Genomic DNA, 21,009 nt, shown 5'->3' on the forward strand with positions numbered 1-21,009 from the left:
TTAGGGCCGGGCCCGGTGGCTCAAGCCTGTAATCCCAGCACTTTGGGAGGCCGAGACGGGCGGATCACGAGGTCAGGAGATCGAGACCATCCTGGCTAACACGGTGAAACCCCGTCTCTACTAAAAAATACAAAAAACTAGCCGGGCGAGGTGGCGGGCGCCTGTAGTCCCAGCTACTCGGGAGGCTGAGGCAGGAGAATGGCATAAACCCGGGAGGCAGAGCTTGCAGTGAGCTGAGATCCGGCCACTGCACTCCAGCCTGGGCAACAGAGCGAGACTCCGTCTCAAAAAAAAAAAAAAAAAAAGAGGTAATTAGGGTTTTAGATGATGTCAATGAGGGTGGGGGGCCCCATGATGAGAATGGCATCCACACAGAGGAGAAAGAGACACCTGAGCTTGCTCACTCTCTGCCATATGAGAACACAGTGAGAAGGTGATCTCTGCAAGACAGAAAGAGCATCCTCATTGGAACCGACTCAGCTGGCACCTTGATCTTGGATTTCCCAGCCTTCAAAACTGTGAGAAATAAATGTCTGTTGTTTAAGCTACCAAGTCTCCCGTAATTTGTTACAGCAGCTGAGGCTGACTAATACAGCATATATCTAAGAGTATGTGTGATATCAACATTTGAAAACGATTTCTAATCCATACAGCCTTGGAAGTAATATTTCAGGTTTTACTTGGCACCTGGTAATCCAATTTTTCAGTTTAAGTCAGGAGTTCCTAATCACTTAAAAATAAAGAGAAGAAGCTGTTTTCCGTTGCCTTCAAGTTTGGGCCAGATCAGGGAGATGAGGTAGAAATCACAGGAGCCAGCTGATGTGTATACCAGGGACCCTGAATAGAGCTGCAGAGAAGGGTGAAAGAGCCACACCATCTGAAATCGTGGCCAATGCTAGAGATTAGCAGAAGTCATAGGGCCTTATTCAGGCAATTGGAGACTTTTTTAAACTTTTAAGTTCAGGGGTACATGTACAGGTTTGTTACATAGGTAAACTTGTATCAGGGGGTTTATTGTACAGATTATTTTATCACCCAGGTATTAAGCCTAGTACCTATTAGTTATCTTTCCCAATCCTCTACCTCCTCCCATCCTCCATACTCTCACAGGGCCCTGTATGTGTTGTTCCCTTCTATGTGTCCATGTGTTCTCATGATTTAGCTCCCACTTATACGTGAAAACATGCTGCATTTGGTTTTCTGTTCCTGTGTTAATTTGCTAAGGATAATAGCCTCCAGCTCCATCCTTGTCCCTGCAAATGACATGATCTCATTCTTTTAGCCATGGGGATATATACATTTTCTTTATCCAATCTACCATTGATGGGAATTTAAGTTACTTCTATAACCTTGCTATTGTGAATAGTGCTGCAATGAACAAACATGTATCTTTATAATAGAATGATTTCTAGTCCTCTGGGTACATTATACCCAGTTATGAGATTCCCCGGGCATATGGTTTGGCTATGTCCCCACCCAAATCTCATCCTGAATTTCCACGTGTTGTGGGAGGGTCCCAGTGGGAGGTAATTGAATCATGGGGGCAAGTCTTTCCCATGCTGTTTTGTGACAGTGAATAAGTCTCACGAGATCTGATGGTTTCAAAAAGAGGAATTCCCCTGCACAAGCTCTTTGCCTGCTGCCATTCATGTAAGACATGACTTATTCCTCCTTGCCTTCCACCATTATTGTGAGGCTTCCCCAGCCATGTGGAAGTGTAAGTCCTATTAAGCCTCTTTCTTTTATAAATTGCACAGTCTCAGATATGTCTTAATCAGCAACATACAATAATACACAAATTGTACTGTATAAATACAATACAATAAATTGGTAGTAGGAGTGGGGCACAACTGAAAAGATACCCAATTATGTGGAAGCGGCTTTAGAACTGGGTAACAGGCAGAGGTTGGAACAGGTTGGAGGGCTCAGAAGAAGGCGGGAAAATGTGGGAAAGTTTGGAACTCCCTAGAGACTTGTTGAATGGCTTTGACAAAAATGCTGATAGTGATCAATAAAGTCATCAAAAAATTTGCAGCCTGACAATGTGATATAAAGGAAAATCCCATTTTCTGGGAAGAAATTCAAGCTGGCTGCAGAAATTTGCATAAATAATGAGAAACGAAATTTTAATCCCCAAGACAATGGGAAAAATGTCTTCAAGGCATGTCAGAGAGCTTCACAGCAGCCCCTCCCATCACAGGCCCAGAGGTATAAGAGGAAAAGTGGTTTTGTGGGCGGGGCCCAGGGTTCCCATGCTGTGTGCAGCTTAGGGACTTGGTGCCCTGCATCCCAGCTGCTCTAGCCATAGCTGAAAGGAGCCAACACAGAGCTTGGGCCGTCACTTCAGAGGGTGAAAGCCTCAAGCCTTGGCAGCTTCCATTTGGTTTTGAGCCTGTCAATACACAAGAATCAAGAATTGGGGTCTGGGGACCTCCACCTAGATTCCAGAAGATATATGGAAATGCCTGGATGTCCAGGCAGAAGTTTGCTGTAGGGGCAGGGTCCTCATGGAGAACCTCTGCTAGGACAGTGAGAAAGGGAAATGTGGGGTCAGAGACCCAGCACAGAGTCTCTACTGGAGCACTGCCTAGTGGAGCTGTAAGAAGACGGCCACCATCCTCAAGACCCCAGAATGGTAGATCCACTGATAGCCTGCACCATGGGCCTGGAAAAGCCTCAGGCACTCAATGCCAGTCCATGAAAGCAGCCAGGAGGGAGGCTATACCCTACAAACCCACAGGGGTGGAGCTGCTCAAGACCATGGGAATCCACCTCTTGCATCAGTGTGACCTGGATGTGAGACGTAGACTCAAAGGAGAGCATTTTGGAACTTTAAGATTTGACTGCCCTGCTGGATTTTGGACTTGCATGGGGCCTGCAGCCTCTTTGTTTTGGCCAATTTCTCCCATTTGGAATGGTTGCATTTACCCGATGCCTGTCTCCTCACTGTATGTAGGAAGTAACTAACCTGCTTTTGATTTTACAGGCTTCATAGGTGGAAGAGACTTGCCTTGTCTCTAATGAGACTTTGGGCTGTGGACTTTTGAGTTAATGTTGGGATGAGTTAAGACTTTGCAGAACTGTTGGGAAGGCATGATTGGTTTTGAAATGTGAGGACATGATATTTGGGAGGGGCCAGGGGCAGGATGATATGATTTGGCTGTGTCCTCACCCAATCTCATCTTGAATTCCCATGTGTTGCAGGAGGGACACAGTGGGAGGTAACTGAATCATGGGGGCAAATCTTTCCCATGTTGTTCTCACGATAGAGAATAAGTCTCACAAGACCTGATGGTATTAAAAAAAAAGGAGTTCCCCTGTACAAGCTCTCTCTCTTTGTCTGCTGGCAAACATGTAAGACGTGCCTTGCTCCTCTTTGCCTTCCACCACGACTGGACTTACACTTCCACGTGGCTAGGGAAGTCTCACAATTAAACCTCTTTCTTTTGTAAATTCTGCAGTCTCAGGAAGGTCTTTATCAGCAGCATGAAAACGGACCAATACACCAGGTGGTATTGTTTGGCTGTGCCCCACCCAAAAATCTCATCTTGAATTGTAATCCCCATAATCCCCACATGTTGTGGGAGGGAACTGGTAGGAGGTAAATGAGTCATGGGGGCTGTTTCCCCCATGCTCTTCTCGTGATAGTGAGTCGGTTCTCACAAGATCTGATGGTTTTATAAGCAGCTGGCATTTCCCCTTCTGGCATTCATTCTCTGTCCTGCTGCCCTGTGAAGAGGTACCTTCGCCATGACTGTAAGTTTCCTGAATCCTCCCCAGCCAAGCAGAACTGTCAGTCAATTAAACCTCTTTTTTTTTTTGAGATAGAATTTCACTATTGTTGCCCAGTCTGGAATACAATGGTACATTCCTGGCTCACCTCAAGCTCTGCCTCCTTGGTTCAAGCAATTCTCCTACCTCAGCTTCCTGAGTAGCTGGGACTACAGGCACCTGCTGCCATGCCAGGCTATTTTTTTGTATTTTTAGTAGAGACGGGGTTTCACTATGTTGGCCATGCTGGTCTCGAACTCCTGACCTCAAGTGTTCTACCCATCTTGGCCTCCCAAAGTGCTGGGATTACAGGTATGAGCCACTGCACCCAGCCTAAACCTCTTTTCTTTATAAACTACCCAGTCTTTGGTATTTTCTTATAGCAATGTGAGAACAGACCAACACACTGGGTCAAATGGTATTTGTTTTTTGGTCTTTGAGGAATCACCATAATGTCTTCCACAATGAATCTAAGTGAAGTTTAGAATGACTGCCACAGACTATAATAAGGAATTTTCTTGGTCTCAGTGACAACCTAGAGTGAACTTTTGAAGGGTGAAGGGTAATGGAATGGCTTTGGAAGTATCCCTTGTCTATTGTGTGGATAATATGCCACTTGTACCAACCCAGAAAAGCATTCTCTTGATATCATCAACCACTATAGAACTCAATAAGACATCCTTTGCTCACTTGTGGAGGAGCTAAAGATAATGAAATAACTATGAGGCAACAGACATAAACCCAGAGGCAAGGAGCTTCTGTATCATATGAACTGACTTATTCATTCATTTATCAAAAATGTAATCTTTTTATTATGTGCTGGACACAGTAGTAGGCATTGATATTGCAGCAGTGAACAAGACAGACAAGATCATTGCTCTCAAATAGTTTAAATTCTGTGGAGAGACAGAAAACAAACAAGATTATTTCAGACCAGAAAAAGTTAAATGCAGGACATCAAACCAAGTGATGTCAGAGAATGTGACTGGGGACTCATTTAGTTAGGGTGGTCTGGAAAGACCTCTTGGAGAAGCACATTTGAGCTAGGACCTAAATGACAAGGAACTAGCTGAACAATGATCAAGGGGAGAACATTATAGGCAGAAGGGATGGCAAGTACCAATAATCTCCACTGATAATCACTTTAGTAATTTAGTAGTTTGGGTGGATAAACTCAAATGAATCTGGTGGGCTCTGATACACTCACCTGAATATTGCCCTCCTTTTACGTTGTCAGATGGCATATCCTGTACTCTTCGTCCACTAGACAAATACTATTAACTAAGTGGCTCCAAGCACTTGTTATTTCCTATAGATTTGTCAGCACAAAAGAGGGAAAAGCACTGTTCATGTGTTGGAGGAACTGTGTTTTAGGTAGACTGTGTCACTGCTGGCCTCAAGATCTTTGTTAAGTTATTCAGTCTCATCTGAGTCTCATCTCCCTAACCTGTAAAATAAATTAGATGGTCAAATGCTCTCTAGGTTTTCTTCTTTGTTCATCATACAGTGAACCTATGGCTTAAATGTATCCTATTAATTGTCATACTTTTCAGAGCTTAACATGCTAGTAATGAAAGCTTACCTCTTCAGATATAAGTTTACTGTAGTTTCATTTGAGCCCTGTCCAAGAACTCAATGTACATGTACTGGGGTCCTGAAACTCACATAGCATGAAGTCATATTTGCTTGTCTCTTGTTCTGACCCTTATGAGAATTCTTAAGAAAGTACATGCTCATTATGTTTCTCATGCATTGTGTCCTTTCCTATCATGGGTGACATTATATTGGGTTGGCAGCTTCGTTTGGAGACATTTTTGCTCCTTGAGCCAAGAAATACAGATAGCCAAGAATTAGATCATTCTATCCCTAAATTGCAACAGAACTTCTCAAAGGCAGCTAAGCAATGTAATTTGATCAAGGTTAAGTACAGTCAACCCTTCATCTTTTAACCTAAGTCTAAGTTCTTTTTGCTCTGTTTTAATCCCAGATCAATGGTTCCTGCTTACTGTTACAAATGTCCACAAGTTGCCCTGCAGTCAACTCTCATTTATCTGCCTGTGGCTTATCCAAAGCACCCAGCTTTCTCCTCCTCCTGCCTCCAGCACCAAGTTCCAGGCCAGCTCCTTTTAACTCTGTGCCAAAGAAATACAAACTAAATCTAATATTAGCCTAATGAGAAAAGGCTATCTGCTGCCAAAGATTCACATAATGCATCCCAAAGCCAACTGCAAGCAATTATTCACTGATTTAGATGTTGGCATTGCTTCTCCCTTATATAATACAGCAATCGAGATTTGCTGTTTTCTCCCTGAGGAGTAATGAATACATGCAGCATTTTAACCTCTTCTTTTGCCTAGTTGGCCAGATTCTCAGTTTAACAGACTATATTTTATTTTAAAATAAATAGATCATTTGTATATTTCATGTTAAGAGCATTAAAAACCTTGAATTTAGAGCCATTAGACATAGAGAGTTACATCTTCCTCCAGATTTTTAGCCAGAAACTAAGTTTTAGTGAGTCATTTTACATCCTTGGGTTTGTCAGCTGTAAAATGGGGATACATTTTTATAAAGGAAAGGTACAGGAGAGGCATGCAAATATAAGGAACAGTCAAAGTTCTGACTGCAGGAATTAGCATTGTGGCAGGAAAAAAAAGGGATTATCAGCCTTATGAAACCCTTATTTGACAGGCATAAAAACACAGTAAGCTGAAGTTTCCTCATGAACACCTAGAAAATCAAGTCTAGAAGTCAGGAATTCCTAATGTCATGTTTAGGCCACTTGTAAGGACACATTATAGAATTCTGAGATAGGAAACAGATAGGATACTGATGGGTTGATGGGCTGATCTTATTCCACAGCCAGAATTGCCATAGAAACTCAAATTCTAACCATCAGAGCATTTGGGAACATCAATTTCAAAAGAAACTCATGAGTATTTTGATATTTTTTTTAAATGACTGAAGCACTTGTCCACTCAGGTCCAAGGATGAGGATCAGACAGAATATCAACACAATTCCATTTTTCATCTTATTTCTATACCCAGAGAATTTCAATGGTTTCCCACAGATTAGAGCAGCACCGTCAAATAGGACTTTCTGCCATAATGATCATGTTCCGTGTCCACACTGTCCAAAACAGCAGCTCCTAGAAATATGCGATAATGAACACTTGAAATGTGGCTGGCATGACCAAAGAAATCAATTTTTGCATTGTATTCAATTTAAATAAATCTGAATATCCACATGTGCTAGTGGCTATTGTATTGAACAATGGAGGTGGAAAGTAAATCCATGTTATTCACTCCAGCATTCAAATTCCATCACACAGTTTGGCCCCAACCTATTGTTCCAGACTCAATTTCTGACACACAAACTCTGACTCGAAGAGACTGATGGTGAACACACCTGGGCATATCTGCTACCATACCTTGGCTCACAGTGCTTAAACGTCATGGCTAAAGGCACCCTCCATTCTTAGGGCTACATATTGGAATTTATGCATACTTCACAGCATAGGTTAAGTTCTTCCTGGGCTAGAGTACGCTCCCTCGCAGTCTTGTTCTGACTGCTCTGTGAGTAAAGCGTTAACAAATCTCAGGGCTGGCCTGTCTGAGAAGGACTTCAGTCTCCCATAGGGCTGGTTTTTTGGAAACTGCTACGTGAAACCACTCCTGGTCTTCAGGAGCTGTCGCTTTGTCTTGAGTCTACATGACTAGAACAGTATAAAAGAACAGTGAAAAAAAGAGGCTGTGCCTTCTCTGTATCAAAAAGATGCATCCTCACCTGGACTCTCAACTGTGACAGCTGTGTGGGTGATGGGTCAAAAGCAGCTGTGTACTTGGATAACTTCTGGCCTCCCAATGAGATGAAAATGCTTTGCCAACTGTATTTCTTGCCTGTACCCTCCTATGAAGCTAAGTAAACAGAGTATTTTACTCTTAAACTGGTAACTATAGCTGTGGCATGGCATGGCATGCATATTCTCTCTGAGTTTCCAAGTACTCACAAGAATTTAGGACTCATATTGGTAAGTAGTTTTTGTGGATCCACATTTCAACTGGATTCATTTTTTATTTCCAACTAAACTGTATGCTTCCCAATAAGACTTACAAGTGATCTGGGTACTCTACTGGTTTCTCTTTGGTCTATAAGAGCTGGAGGCAACTTGTGGCTAGACGACCTTTTTCTGGAATAAGGGTTCTGAGTCTTTTGAGGAATTGGGGCTAAGGGTCCCAAAATGTCACTTTCTAAGATAGAGTATTATTTTGCCCAAATGAATACAGATACACACACACATTTTAAAATTATGAAAGCATACAAATTTCAGTGTCAACAGGGTAGATTAAGCACATGCTACCATCCTCCCCCAATCCACATATACACACTGACTCTAGCATTGCCTATTAAAGATAAGCTCACTAAGCTCCTCTGGAACAGGTGGTGTGCTGAGGGATTGGTTTCAAATCCCAACATGGCAGGACTCAGAGTGGTGGGGCCCAAAGGCACACTAAGGAGCTGGAACCAGATTCCCAGTGAGAAGTCTGCATATGGAGGAACTTGATTTGCATAATCAGTCAGAGGCAGATAGAGAGAACGTCAAATTGAAACATCAGTGTAATACCTGGTCAGAGCTCTCGCATCCCAGAGTTCAGGTAAAGGTAGATGCAAAAGCACCTTACCAGAGGCTCTACAATTCAAGGCACACATGGCCAAAAAGACCCCACGATAATTCACTTTACTGGCAGATAAACCACCAGCAAGAATTAGAAGCCATGTGAGGAAATTCAGCACCCTAAAAGCATAATACTAACCCAACAAACAGAAAAAGTCATGGTTGAGCTACTAAAGTTAATGGGACAATCTGAAAATAGCTTTAAAATAAATACACTTAAAATAATACATATCTTATTTAAAATTCAAGCAAAGTAGTACAGAGAGTAAACGCTGTCTCCATAATTTTAACTCCAGATAGAAACTGCTGCTCAAACTGTGGAAAACCCTCCCAGACTCACTGATGCCTTTATACAGAGACAGACATTTTTACATAAATGGAAACAAACTATATCTACTGTGTCATAACCTGCCCTTCTTGTTCCCTTTCTACTTTAAAATATTATCACATACATTTTCCCACATAAATACCTATAGGTCTCCTGCATCCTCACAAATGAAAACTTACATCCCATTGCATTAGTACACAGTTTCTTTAGCCAGTGTCCTGTGAATGAACATTTGGGCTATTTTCAATGTGTTCTCCTGTAGCCGTCTTTGTACATATAGATGATTATTTCCTTAGGCAAGTTCCTAGAGAGGAAATTATTGGCTCCCAAATTGCACACATTTAAAATTTTGATAACTATTATCAACCTTGTCATCCAGAAAAGCTGTACCAATTTACATTACTCAGTGGCTTCAGAGGTATGCATTTCTAGCCACAGGTTTTTTAAGGTAGGTTTAGAATGGGTCAGTTTACCAGAGATTCAATTATACACCCAAGAAAAGAGAAGAAGGCTCACAACTCTACTAGTCCTCTAAATGCAACGGAAGGGAAAATGTAAATGCGTTTGTACCTGCACAAAACAAATGCATGTTGTCTAAGGTACAAAAGCTTCAGGGTCAGTCATGCCGCTGGCATCCATAGTAATCACACTATAGTAACTTTAACTCTGTTCTCCCAGCAACCACTGTTGTTCCCTCGTCCTCCATTTAAACAAGTGGACAAATTCTTTGTCTAGGCTTTACTAAAGCCTCTTGTCTGTTCCCCCCTAAATATGATGGCAGTGTGAAAAACCCAGAATCTCCTTTCAACCTCATTTATTGGGTATGGGTATTCACTGTAGATGATTTGCATAAACTCAAATGAATCTGGTTTCCAATATCAGTTTGTTCCAGAAGAAAGGCTCATTATACACATCCACACTCTCATTGAAGTATGTTTTCAGCAAAGCAACTATACAATGCTTCAGGGGCAAAGACACAAAATTTCAGGATTCACAACAATATCACATATTCAAGATAATTCAGAAATAAAATCACATCAGATTTGAATCAAATTTTGTATATTACCGATCTCTACAAATATAAGAGATACACACTAGAAATGTTTAAAGTTGAATTTAAATCAGACAAATATCAATAGTTAACTTCTTTTATCTCTACTCTAATTTTTAATATTTTAGGCATCCTTTAGAAAATATCTCACTCATAGAAAGTCTATTTATCTTCCTAAAAAGGACCCTTAGGGTGTTTTTTCCCCAGCTCTTTCAGGACGCCCATGTAGCAACACGGATTGATCAGGTTTAGCTGTCTTAACAGGGTTCACTCATTTCCAATGCTGCTCACAAACCAAACTTCATTGATCATCAGCCAAGAAATATGCTATGTTTTGCCATTTCTCTTAGCTAAAATGTCTAGCATAAAATACCTGCAATATATTTCTTAGTAATCATTCCCCATTCCCTACAACACACACGTACTTAATGTCAACAATTTTTAACTATCCACACTAAAGAAGAGAAGCAATAACAGTAATTATTCCAAACTGTAGATAAAGCAAAAAATTCACGTCTGATTTTGGAAGACCTTATTTGGAGAAGAAGGGAGTTGGTTATTGTACAACAGTAAGGTGACCTTTTTCCTTAAGATTTTTCTTGGGTGCTTACAACATTTGCTTTCCAAGGCATGCATACATTCATTTGCTCAACCAACATTTGAAAGGAAATTGTCTTGCAGGGAATACACAAAGGGAGAAACAAAACTATATGAAGATTAATTTCCTCCATGTCCAAGAGGAAAACAAATATGAGTATCTTCAACAACACTGTGCCCCCAACATGAACATCTGCACTGGTTTCAGACAAATACCCGGATAGTGCCAGTTCCATTGGAGGAAGCCTTTAGAAGAGGCTGTCCTTACTAAAATATTACCTACCCCACAGAACCCACGTTTCCATACATCTTCACCAATGCCTATTTTGTCAGTTCTCTGGTACCTATGTTTAGGTTAAAGACTGAAAAGAACTAAGTAACCTACAGCAGAATAAAATGATTTTCTCTTTCATTAAGTCCTTCAAATAGTACCTGAGATATACATGCATATTTCATAAAATATCAGCTATTACTAATTAACAATACCTGTAAGCACAAGCCTCTCATATTCATGAAGTACTGGGACTTTTTTTTTTTTGAGACAGAGTCTCGCTCTGTCGCCCAGGCTGGAGTGCAGTGGCCGGATCTCAGCTCACTGCAAGCTCCGCCTCCCGGGTTTACGCCATTCTCCTGCCTCAGCCTCCCAAGTAGCTGGGACTACAGGCGCCGCCACCTTGCCCGGTTAGTTTTTTGTATTTTTTTTTTAGTAGAGACGGGGTTTCACCGTGTTAGCAAGGATGGTCTCGATCTCCTGACCTTGTGATCTGCCCGTCTCGGCCTCCCAAAGTGCTGGGATTACAGGCTTGAGCCACCGCGCCCGGCCAATACTGGGACTTTTATAAAATGCTTCCACAAGCATGCAATCATTTGACTTACTCGACCTGATGAGAGAAGTCATTTTATGATTCCCTTGTGTAGATGAAGAATGTGCAACTCAGAAAGTCACATGACTTGCCCAACACCATAGAGTGGTAAGTCTGAACCTGGCAGGTGAATCTTTTAGGTTTAAGTACAGGGCATTCTTCTCTATAACCTCAGAGCCTCATGCTCTGAGACTGGACACAAATGGGTTTCAATTTCATTCCAAAGGGAATACTGTTAATATTTTCATTTATAGTTATTTATCAGGAAGATACAGTGCTCATTTGACCACAGATACAACGGTAATTAGTGAAAGCACTCAGCTCTTCTCTGTGGCTGGACTACAACATATCAAGGCTGCAGCTTTCAAATCTCCGTAATTAACTGGAATATTACGCACCTTAGCCGTCTCAGATTCTGCCTGCAGTCGCTTGGGGGTTCCTTTCTGGTCAGGCACCTTCTGGAAATTTTTGTTTTTAATGGATTGAGATTCCACACCTTCACCTTCAATTTGCAGTTTAATACCTTCTGCATGGGCAGGGTGATCAATGCCCCGTGGATTCAAACCACAGTGAAGAGCTAGGAAAAAGCAACAAATAGAACTCAGAAAACAAACCACATAAAGAAGGTGTCCATGACAGAAAATATTTCATCAAGCCTAAGTAGGAACAAAACGAGGCATCTGTGAGTCAAGAAGTGGTGTGATTACTACGATAAATAATATGGTGAGGAGGGAGCATGGTATAGTGGGAAACTCTGAGCTTGAAAATCAGCAAGATTTAGGTGCAAATCCAGAAGCCCTCAATTCCAAGTTGTTTGACTTTGAGCAAGTTATGAATCCCCACGTTACAGATGAGAATACCAAATCGGGCAACGTTGTCACTGCTTCCCACACATGCAATTATTTCAACCCTGCAGTTTAGTTTATATCCCTGCTTCCATCTGAAAAGTGCTCACCCGCTCTCCTTCTGAACCTTCTCTATTATTTAAGAAGTCACTCAAGTCCACTCTCTTGCATTCATTCAAGCAATATTTCTTAAGCACTTACTATGTGCCATCCCTGGGTTAGATCCTGGAAACTTGGATTTACATATGACAGATGTTACCTTCAAAGAACTCACAATGTAATAAAGGAGGCAAACAAAAGGACTGGTGATTTTCAAACAGAACTGTCACTTCTACATGACAAAAAAGAAAAACCCAGAGTGAAGGGCTCAAGGGCATCAAGCCCAGTGGCTTCCAGTTTTTTGCATCTTACTCTCTTCCATGCCCTGTAACATAGATATTCCACACATAAAATCTAAAGCTGATTTTCTGGGGATATTTATTCATCTAACAAACACTTACTGAGTCCCCGCTATGTACTCTGTATTATCAAATAAATAGCAATGAATGTTGTAAGATATGCATTCCACTACTATATGAACTACCATGTATGTCTGTGTGCAGATGGCAGGTATATGTGTTTTGACTTCTCTGGTAGTAAATTATTTCATTTCCCTGTTACCCCAACTCTTCAAATTGAGGTAAACTCCTATCCTCATCCCCTTTCCTTTATTCACAGAGAAGTTAAGGCCAGATACTTAATACCCCTATCTTCCCCAGGTCTCTACTTCATCAATAATCTCCTTTTACCCAACATTTTTAGGCTTTCCCCTTTCTCAGCATTCTTTCCCTCCAGCCAGTTTGTGACTCAAAAAGTCCAACCCTCTATTCGGCACTCCATTCAGGCCACAGTTTCCTCTTTGCCTTATCTTTGCCAGGATTCTGATGAGTACTTTAGACCTGAGGGATGACGCAGGCTTCCCAAAAGAAGTGGTGTTTTCCTCCCACTATCCACTCCTTCCTTAACAGATACCATCTATTCCCATGTTCCCAATCAACATTCTGGTGACTTCCAAATATTAACTGCAGCCTAGACAGACTTTTCTTATGAATGTTAGACAAATAAAACTGCAGCAGAAACAATTTGCCTGTTCCAGTCTTCACAAATTACACAGAAACTGAGACGTCCTTAACATCACTCTATGATTCATCACTTCCCTTCCATCTATCAGCAAATCCAATAGCTCTACATCTAACATACTGCTCAAATATTGAATGATACTTCTTTAAAAAAACAAACTGATTGCACAAAGGTCCATGCATGTGATCTTATTTCTACCACTTTATGTGGACACTATTTATGAATTTCTCTTCTCCTAGTCTCTAAGCTTCCTATTTAGCGGTACATTCTGGGCACTTAACATATATTAGTTCATATCTCCCTTTTGGGCTTTGTTCTGAATCTCAAATGATCTTCATGAAAAACTCTGAGACATAACTATGTTCATTTCACAGATAAGGAAAATGAGGTTCGAAGGGGTTAGGTTCACAAAAGGGCATACTATACTGGTGTGTACAGAAAAGTCACAAAAATTATGAATCATTTAGGATACACAATTTCATATCACACATGGAAAAATCCAAACTGGATTAAACTGTTAGGAAAATTATTAGCTGTCAGAATAAGAAGTCCAGTAATGGCACAAGTTCAGAATTAGCTGATTTGCCTCTTGGTAGTTTCATCAAGCACTGTGATTTTGATTCTTTCTCCGTTCTACTATCCATAGTATCACCTTTATCCTGAACCTGGGTCCCTTTGTAGCATCTAGACTATAAGCTTTTAGTTTTCATCTTGAAGCAGAAAGGGCTTGGTTGCCTATGGCTTTTTCTCCCAAACCGCTTTCAAATTTTATTCTCCTTTCTCATTGGCCAGGAGTGAATTACATGCCTATTACTGAACTAACACGCTGGCAGTGGAAATAGGATTACCCTTAAACCAACTGACCAGCTCAGGTCAATTCCCCAAACCACACTGCTGCTACTCTGCAGGGCTGTAGCAGAATGGATGCTGGGAACCAACCACAATGCCCACTTTAGGCAGTGCTGGAAAGAGAACGCAGTAGCCAAAGCCTCTGAGAGCTTGAAGCTAATTACTGTTAATATCAATCAGCTTCTCCATCTCCAAAGACTAGCCTACTTACAATGAATATTCAATTAAATACACCAGAGTTGTGATTATTTTTAAAAGGTGTGCTTGTGTAGGGAGATGGGGGATTGGCATGGGATGGATTCAGACATTAATGAAGAAAAGAAAAATGTGTAGCTTTGATCTTTCTGTCTAGCTTTATCCTCTGCTGCTTCCTACCTTGAAATTCATGACCTAGGAATACCACTGAGCTGCTGGTCGACCTCCTATTCTCTTCCCCTATTACCTCCCCACCAAATTTGACTCTTATCCTTCCTTCACCTCTGATCATGGTGGTCCCACCACCTAGAAATGCTGGTCCTACTCCAACCTAATCCTACCTCCTGCTCTTTGGGAGGCTAACTCCTATTCACCTCATGTCAGCTCAGACCTATTCTTCAGAAAGTCTTTTAGGAGTCTCTCGCTACCAGAGCAAGAACCCATTCCCTATGCTCCCTCTTGCACACAGTCCCCTGGTGCTTCATTTTCCTCAGAGTACTGAGAATGTCCATGTAATTGATCTATCTGCCTTGCCCAGCACAACTGTAAGCTCCTGGAGGGCAAGTACCGTCTGTTTTTCATCTCCATGACTTGAATTCCTGAGTCCAGGACCTGGCACATAAGAGACATTAAGGAAACACTTGTTCAGCTGCAGAATGAACCAGCAATTCCCTTCCTTTACACAATCATGCCTTAAATCAGAAGGAAGCCTTTCTCTGCTAGTAAATACTTGGCATTCAAAATGTAAGGTATCTATAAACAGGAGGCAGAATACAGTTTTTTGACTTTCCACACACGTAGCCTTATTCTTCACACAAATATTTTAATCCTCCATAGCTGTTCCTTCCTCCACTGCAAACGCAGTAGTTGATTTAGGTTTTTGTACTTAGAATTATTTATTTAAAACCATTTTTGACAGACTTTCCTTTGTTTTCCCTGAAATTTCATGTCCCTAATATTTACAAATCAAACACCTCTCCAATGGCCTCCTACAATGCATGACCTCCATCTCCTTGCTTGTGTCAAAGGTGTCCCCATTTGATTTCTCTTTTCTGTGCTCATCACTGCCCTTTCTTGTTTTCACTAAAGTTATTTACTTAATCTAATGGGTTTGGCAACTCACTGGTCAGCTTTGAGACCCTCTTCTTGTTTCCCTGATCTTCACCACCACACCTGTGCCTGACGGATTCCTAGTTACTGAATTGACACTGCAGGTAGCTTGTGGTCTTTATGGGAAGTGCTGCCGCTGTCACTTTTACTTAATTTGCATGTCACTACTATTGAATTATTCAAAATGAGTTAAAAACCAAAATTATTTCACAAACATTGCTTCTTAAAAAATTTGAGAGAAATGTTTCACTGCAAATGCACATCTTTTAGCATTGTTTTGAAATGTCCTTTTGAAGGCACCATCTTTTTTTCATGTGTAAAAACCTACTTCCCCAGAAAATTGAAAACCAGCTGCATTGCTCGTGGGAATGTCAAGTGATACACCCCCGTGGAAAACTGTATGGTGGTTTCTCAAAAAATTAAACACAGAATTGTCATTTGATCAAACAATTCAACTTCTAGGTATATATACACACACAAAAACCCTGAAAACAGGAACTCAGATATTTGTATGCTCTTGTACATAACAGCATTATTCGTAACAGTCAAACAGGCATAAACCAAATGCCTGTGGATGCATGAATGGATAAACACAATGTGATACATATAATGAAATATTTTGCAGCCTTTAAAAGGAATGGCATTCTTATCCATGCTACAGCATGCATGAACCTTGAAGACATTATGCTGAATGAAATATGCCAGACAAAAATGGACAACTATTGGACAATTACTTATATGAGTTAGTCAAATCTACAGAGAAAGAAAATAGAACAATGGCTACGCAGGGGCTGTGGGAGAGAAAATGGGAAGTTATTGGTGAGTTGTGGGTATAGTGTTTCACTTTGGGATGATGAAAACTCTCTGGAGATGGATGGTGGTGATGGTTATACAATAATGTGAATGTGCCTAATGGCACTGAACCACATAATTAAAGATGATTAAAATGATGAATTTAATGTATATTTTGTCACAATAAAAAATAAAAATTTAAAAACTCCACTCCCTCTCATTTCAACTCCCTAATACCCTCCATAAATGGAAAGAGGTTCCAAAGATATTTTTATTCAAAGGTGTTTGAGAGTTTACTTATGAATAATATTGTGATTTTCAGCTAGAATGTTTTGTTTTTTTTTTTAATAAAATGGTAAAAATTATAGCTCAAAAGTATTAGATTAGTTCAGAATTTTCCTGGAAGGGAAATGTTCTCCAAAACAGGTCTTATCCTAATCAGCAGAAGCAGGGCTTGGATTACTGATTGCTGGAAATGAGCCTGGACTCTCCAAGGATTGCGGCTGAGGGATGCCATTTTCATGTGATTTAGGTGACAGTAACAGGTTATCTGGAATGAAGTGCCAGACCTTGTTTTCTCTCCTCACAGTGATGCAAGAAGAGTTGAGGGATGCATTGGCATCTGCTGTCATTCCCAAGAACAAGTGCATCTTACTCTCCAGGAAGCCACCCAACTTCCAGTTCTTCCAATCTCCACCCATGCCAGACACTCTCTGTCATGAAACAAGGGATGGAGACTTATTCAATTTTAATGTTCCTCTATCTGAGGCTGGCCTTGAATAGAGACACTGTGAAAACACTCTGAATTGCCCCTCAGAATGAACTGGCTCCCCAACCAAGGAACCCCCACATAGAAACTGCTAGCAATGCCCTGAAATGTGTTGTGCTTCTCTGCCTTGACAGAACTGACCTTTTAACATCATATGCTCTTCCCTTCCCTTATTTGCATAGATAACTGCTTCAGGAAACATAACTTTTCTCTTTTTTCTACTGTAAAGCTTTAACTAGTCTTGCACCCAGTATATCCTCTTAAGCAATAAAGACAATTCCCCTCTTTTTGTTTCTTTGTTTTGTTTTGTTTTTTTTTTTTTTTTTTTTTGAGACAGTGTCTTGCTCTGTTGCCCAGGCTGGAGTGCGGTGGTGTGATCACGGCTCACTGCAATCTCAAACTCACAGGCTCAAGTGTTCCTTCCACCTCAGCCACCCAAGTAGCTGGGACTACAGGTGTGCACCACCACACCCAGCTAATTTTTGTATTATTTGTAGAGGCAGGGTTCTGCCATGTTGCCCAGGCTGGTCTTGAACTCCAGGGTTCTTCCATGTTGCCCAGGCTGGTCTTGAACTCCTGCAGCTATATCTGCCTTTGAGAATACAAGGGCAGATACATGCAGAGGTTCTATGATGGTTAGACAAGGGATTCAGGTATCATGCGATCTGCTCAAGCGATTTGCCCACCTTGACCTCCCAAAGTCCTGGGAACACAAGCATCAGCTACAATGCCCAGCCCACCTCTTCTTCTTATATGATCTGTATGTGTGTGTATGTACCATGCATTACAAATATTTATTGACAGGTCTGCTAAGTCTATGACTGGGAGCCCCTGGAAGAAGTGACTACATATTATTGAGCTTTACAAATGTAGTGTGTAGCCATATAACTACCTTACAGTAGGTACGCAATCATTGTTTATAGACTGAGCATAGATATGATGGAAAGATACTGATTCAATCCTACTCACTGCCATTCAGTACAGATGCGTAACATATATTTTTCAAAAAAGCAAATAAAAGTTGCTTCCAATCTAATTATGTAATTCACCAAAAATGTTAAATCACAAAACCATAAAGCTATCCTGAAACTACTGATTTACTTGACTGCCACCTGCAAAGCAGAGACTATCTTACTCATCTTTGCACGTGCAAAGCCTAAACAGTTGTACATACTCAACCCTCAATAAATGTTGCTAAATGAATCAATGACCTTAAAAACAAATATACTCCAATCCCCACCATTAGTTATTAGAATTGAGATAGGTTATTTAAAATTTCATGTTTATATATTGTTTCTAGCTAAAGTTCCTGAAGGATATGGTCCTTCTTTAACACTTCCCTCATATAATATACATATAACACTCTCCAATATGTTTAATTCATTGTATTAATTATTATAGGAGCTTCACTTATCGTATTCTGGATTCGAATTCAGCAGAGACTACCCTCCAGAAGTAATGTGAACACCACAAAAAGTCTGTAACTCTTTGTAGCAGACACTTCTGATGGGCTACACATTCTCAACACTCTCATTTTTGAACCACCTACTGAAGTATGGCTACAAAGCCAAATAGCATATTTCACAGCTTCCCTTGCAGCTACAAGTGAGGCTGATGACAGATTCCTCCCTAGGGCACATAAGCAGAAGTTTGATGGTAAACAACAGTTCTGGAAATGACAAAAGAGTAAGATCTTAACACCACTCTTCCCCTTTCTCTCTGCCTTAAATGCATATGTGATATCTAGAACGGCTACAGAACATGCTGTGACCACAGGGCTACAAACATGAAAAAAAGTCAAGAGAATAATAGTCACATTGGCTCTGACATTATGGGCTACTCGAACTTTGTTCTTCATTGTTCCCCTGTGGACTTGACAGTCTGTGAGAAAAGTAATTCCCTGCTTATTGAGCCATGGTTAGTCAAGTCTTCTACAACTTTCAGATGAACCACTGCAAAATGACACGTTTCCATTTTAACCAACAATAAAGGATTGTTTAGCTCTTCCTTTAAAAAGAGAAAAATGAAATCCTAGCAAAATGTTCTGGTCTGGGTTTCACAACTCCTATTATGACTTAAAAAGATGATTAAGTATAGTATGAATAATCGCTTAGCAAGGAAGATATACATTAGCAATACATGTTGTTATGAGTAAACACTGACATCAGAGGTGGAATCAATCCAGATGACACTGTGAAGACCTGAGGATGGAACTTTCTTGCTTAGCTGGGGTCCTAAGGTACCCAGAAAAGTGCCCAGATCATTCGTGAAAACTTTTGCATCAATGAATGGGGATGGGAATGTGTTCTGTGTATCTGGTCATTAATGTGTCAACATAAAAATATAACAATTGTACCAGAAAGTATGTCTCAGGAACACAGGCTTGGTTTAGCTAATAGAAAAGGAGTACAATTTATCTCCTTGGGCAAAGGAATCTGCCCAGCAGATATCTTCTAGGATAGGGGTCAGCAAACTATGGCCCATTGACCAAATCCATCCTGCTGCTTGTTTTCGTGTGGCTTGTGACCCCAAAATAGTTTTTACATTTTAACATGATTGGAAAAAACATTTTATGACACATGGGAATTATATGAAATTCAAAGTTCTATGTCCATAAAGTTTTATTGGAAAATAATAAATGAGGCATGCTCATTTATCTACATAGTGTTCATGTCTGCTTTTGTGCCACAATGGCAGCAGTGAGTAGCCGTGACACAGACCATATGGCCTGCAAAGACTGAAATATTTACTGGCTGGCTCTTTGCAGAAAAAATTTGCTGGCCCTTGTTCTAGGGTAGAGTGTAACCATAACCTGAAGGGCACTGGGACCTGAAAACCCCAGCCTCCTTTAGCAACATCAAGAAAGAACTTATGGGTCTTTGCAGGACTAGTCTCTGAGTTATTCTGTACTTTCCCACTCCCAGGTAATTTAAATGAGCTAAATTATGCTGAATTTTATCACTTGGGTCAGGCAATGAGGAGACAGAATATGATTTCCAAATTTCTCCTTGGTCAGCTAAATGTGATATTACATATACTTACTGAAGCTGAAAATTTCTATAGAGGTCCTTTTCCCACTATCAAAAACAGGGGTAAAATATAAATGTCCAGAAGGGTAATTCAGCAGCATTAAAAGCTAAACATGTCCACCCCTGGCAAGTCTAAGTAGCCAATAATAGATGGCTCCCCTATTCCATGCAAGAAGAGACTGGAAAGAAGGAAGTTATTACAGCAATGAGAAAGACAAGGAAAGAAACTAAATGGAAACTGAAAGACTGAACCCACAAAATTCATGCTATTGTCCTCACAAGTCTGCCCACAGTAGCCTGACAATGATGATGAGGCTGCCCAAGCTGGACCTACGTGACTGTTCAGCACTGCCAGACGTTCAGACCACATGCAACAGTGTAAGGTCATGGTCTTCTCTGGACCCCAAGATGCTCACTCACTCTGGTTTACTTGTCTACAGAAATAATTTCATCTTTGTAAAAACAGTTCGCTATAATGGAATCCAGTTTTCCAAAGACTACTTAAGTTTAATCACCACATCAAATATTCACTTGTCCTACGCTTGATATCTAGACAACCTAAAACAATGGAAATTAAAATAATGCTTAACTTAGGTATTGCAGCATCAGTAAAGTGGGGACAGACTTTGGAAGATGTCCAAGGCATGAATATTAACTCTTCTTATTTACGAGGAGAATACAAGGGCAGATACATGCAGAGGTTCTATGATGCTTAGACGAGGGATTCAGGTATCATTTTGAGAGACTGATAAGTGGTCTACACTGGTGACTTTAAAAATATTTTTAACTATGATACTACAGAAACAGATTTCACAGTATGAATCCATGACCAGTCATCTTTATGTATATGAATTGAACCATGTTTTTATGAAACATTATTTTCCTTTACTACATATCATCTACTCTTTATTTTTTTTAAATAAAGTAGTTCCTCTTGCATCCTTCAGGGAAGAAGAAATAAACATACTTTTCTCAATTCATCCCACTTAGTAAAATTAAAAATGATGGACATTAT

General features: G+C 40.5%; 1 protein-coding gene across 5 annotated transcripts in view; it reads right to left on the reverse strand.

The window, feature by feature from the left end:
* The window catches only part of SAMD12 (sterile alpha motif domain containing 12), a 498,432-nt gene that overhangs the window by 445,464 nt on the left and 31,959 nt on the right, over positions 1 to 21,009 (reverse strand). For all 5 annotated transcript variants that reach the window (XR_004435192.1, XM_033202406.1, XM_033202405.1 and 2 more), the window contains exon 2: positions 11,685 to 11,863. Coding sequence is in view for 4 of the 5 variants with exons in the window: in XM_033202406.1 (XP_033058297.1) it covers positions 11,685 to 11,863 (179 nt within the window). In the remaining variant the exon portion in view is untranslated. The remainder of the gene's footprint in view (positions 1 to 11,684; positions 11,864 to 21,009) is intronic.

The sequence above is a fragment of the Trachypithecus francoisi genome, unplaced genomic scaffold (genome assembly GCF_009764315.1).
Source record: "Trachypithecus francoisi isolate TF-2019V2 unplaced genomic scaffold, Tfra_2.0 Lachesis_group7, whole genome shotgun sequence".
Classification (NCBI taxonomy): Eukaryota; Metazoa; Chordata; class Mammalia; order Primates; family Cercopithecidae; genus Trachypithecus; species Trachypithecus francoisi.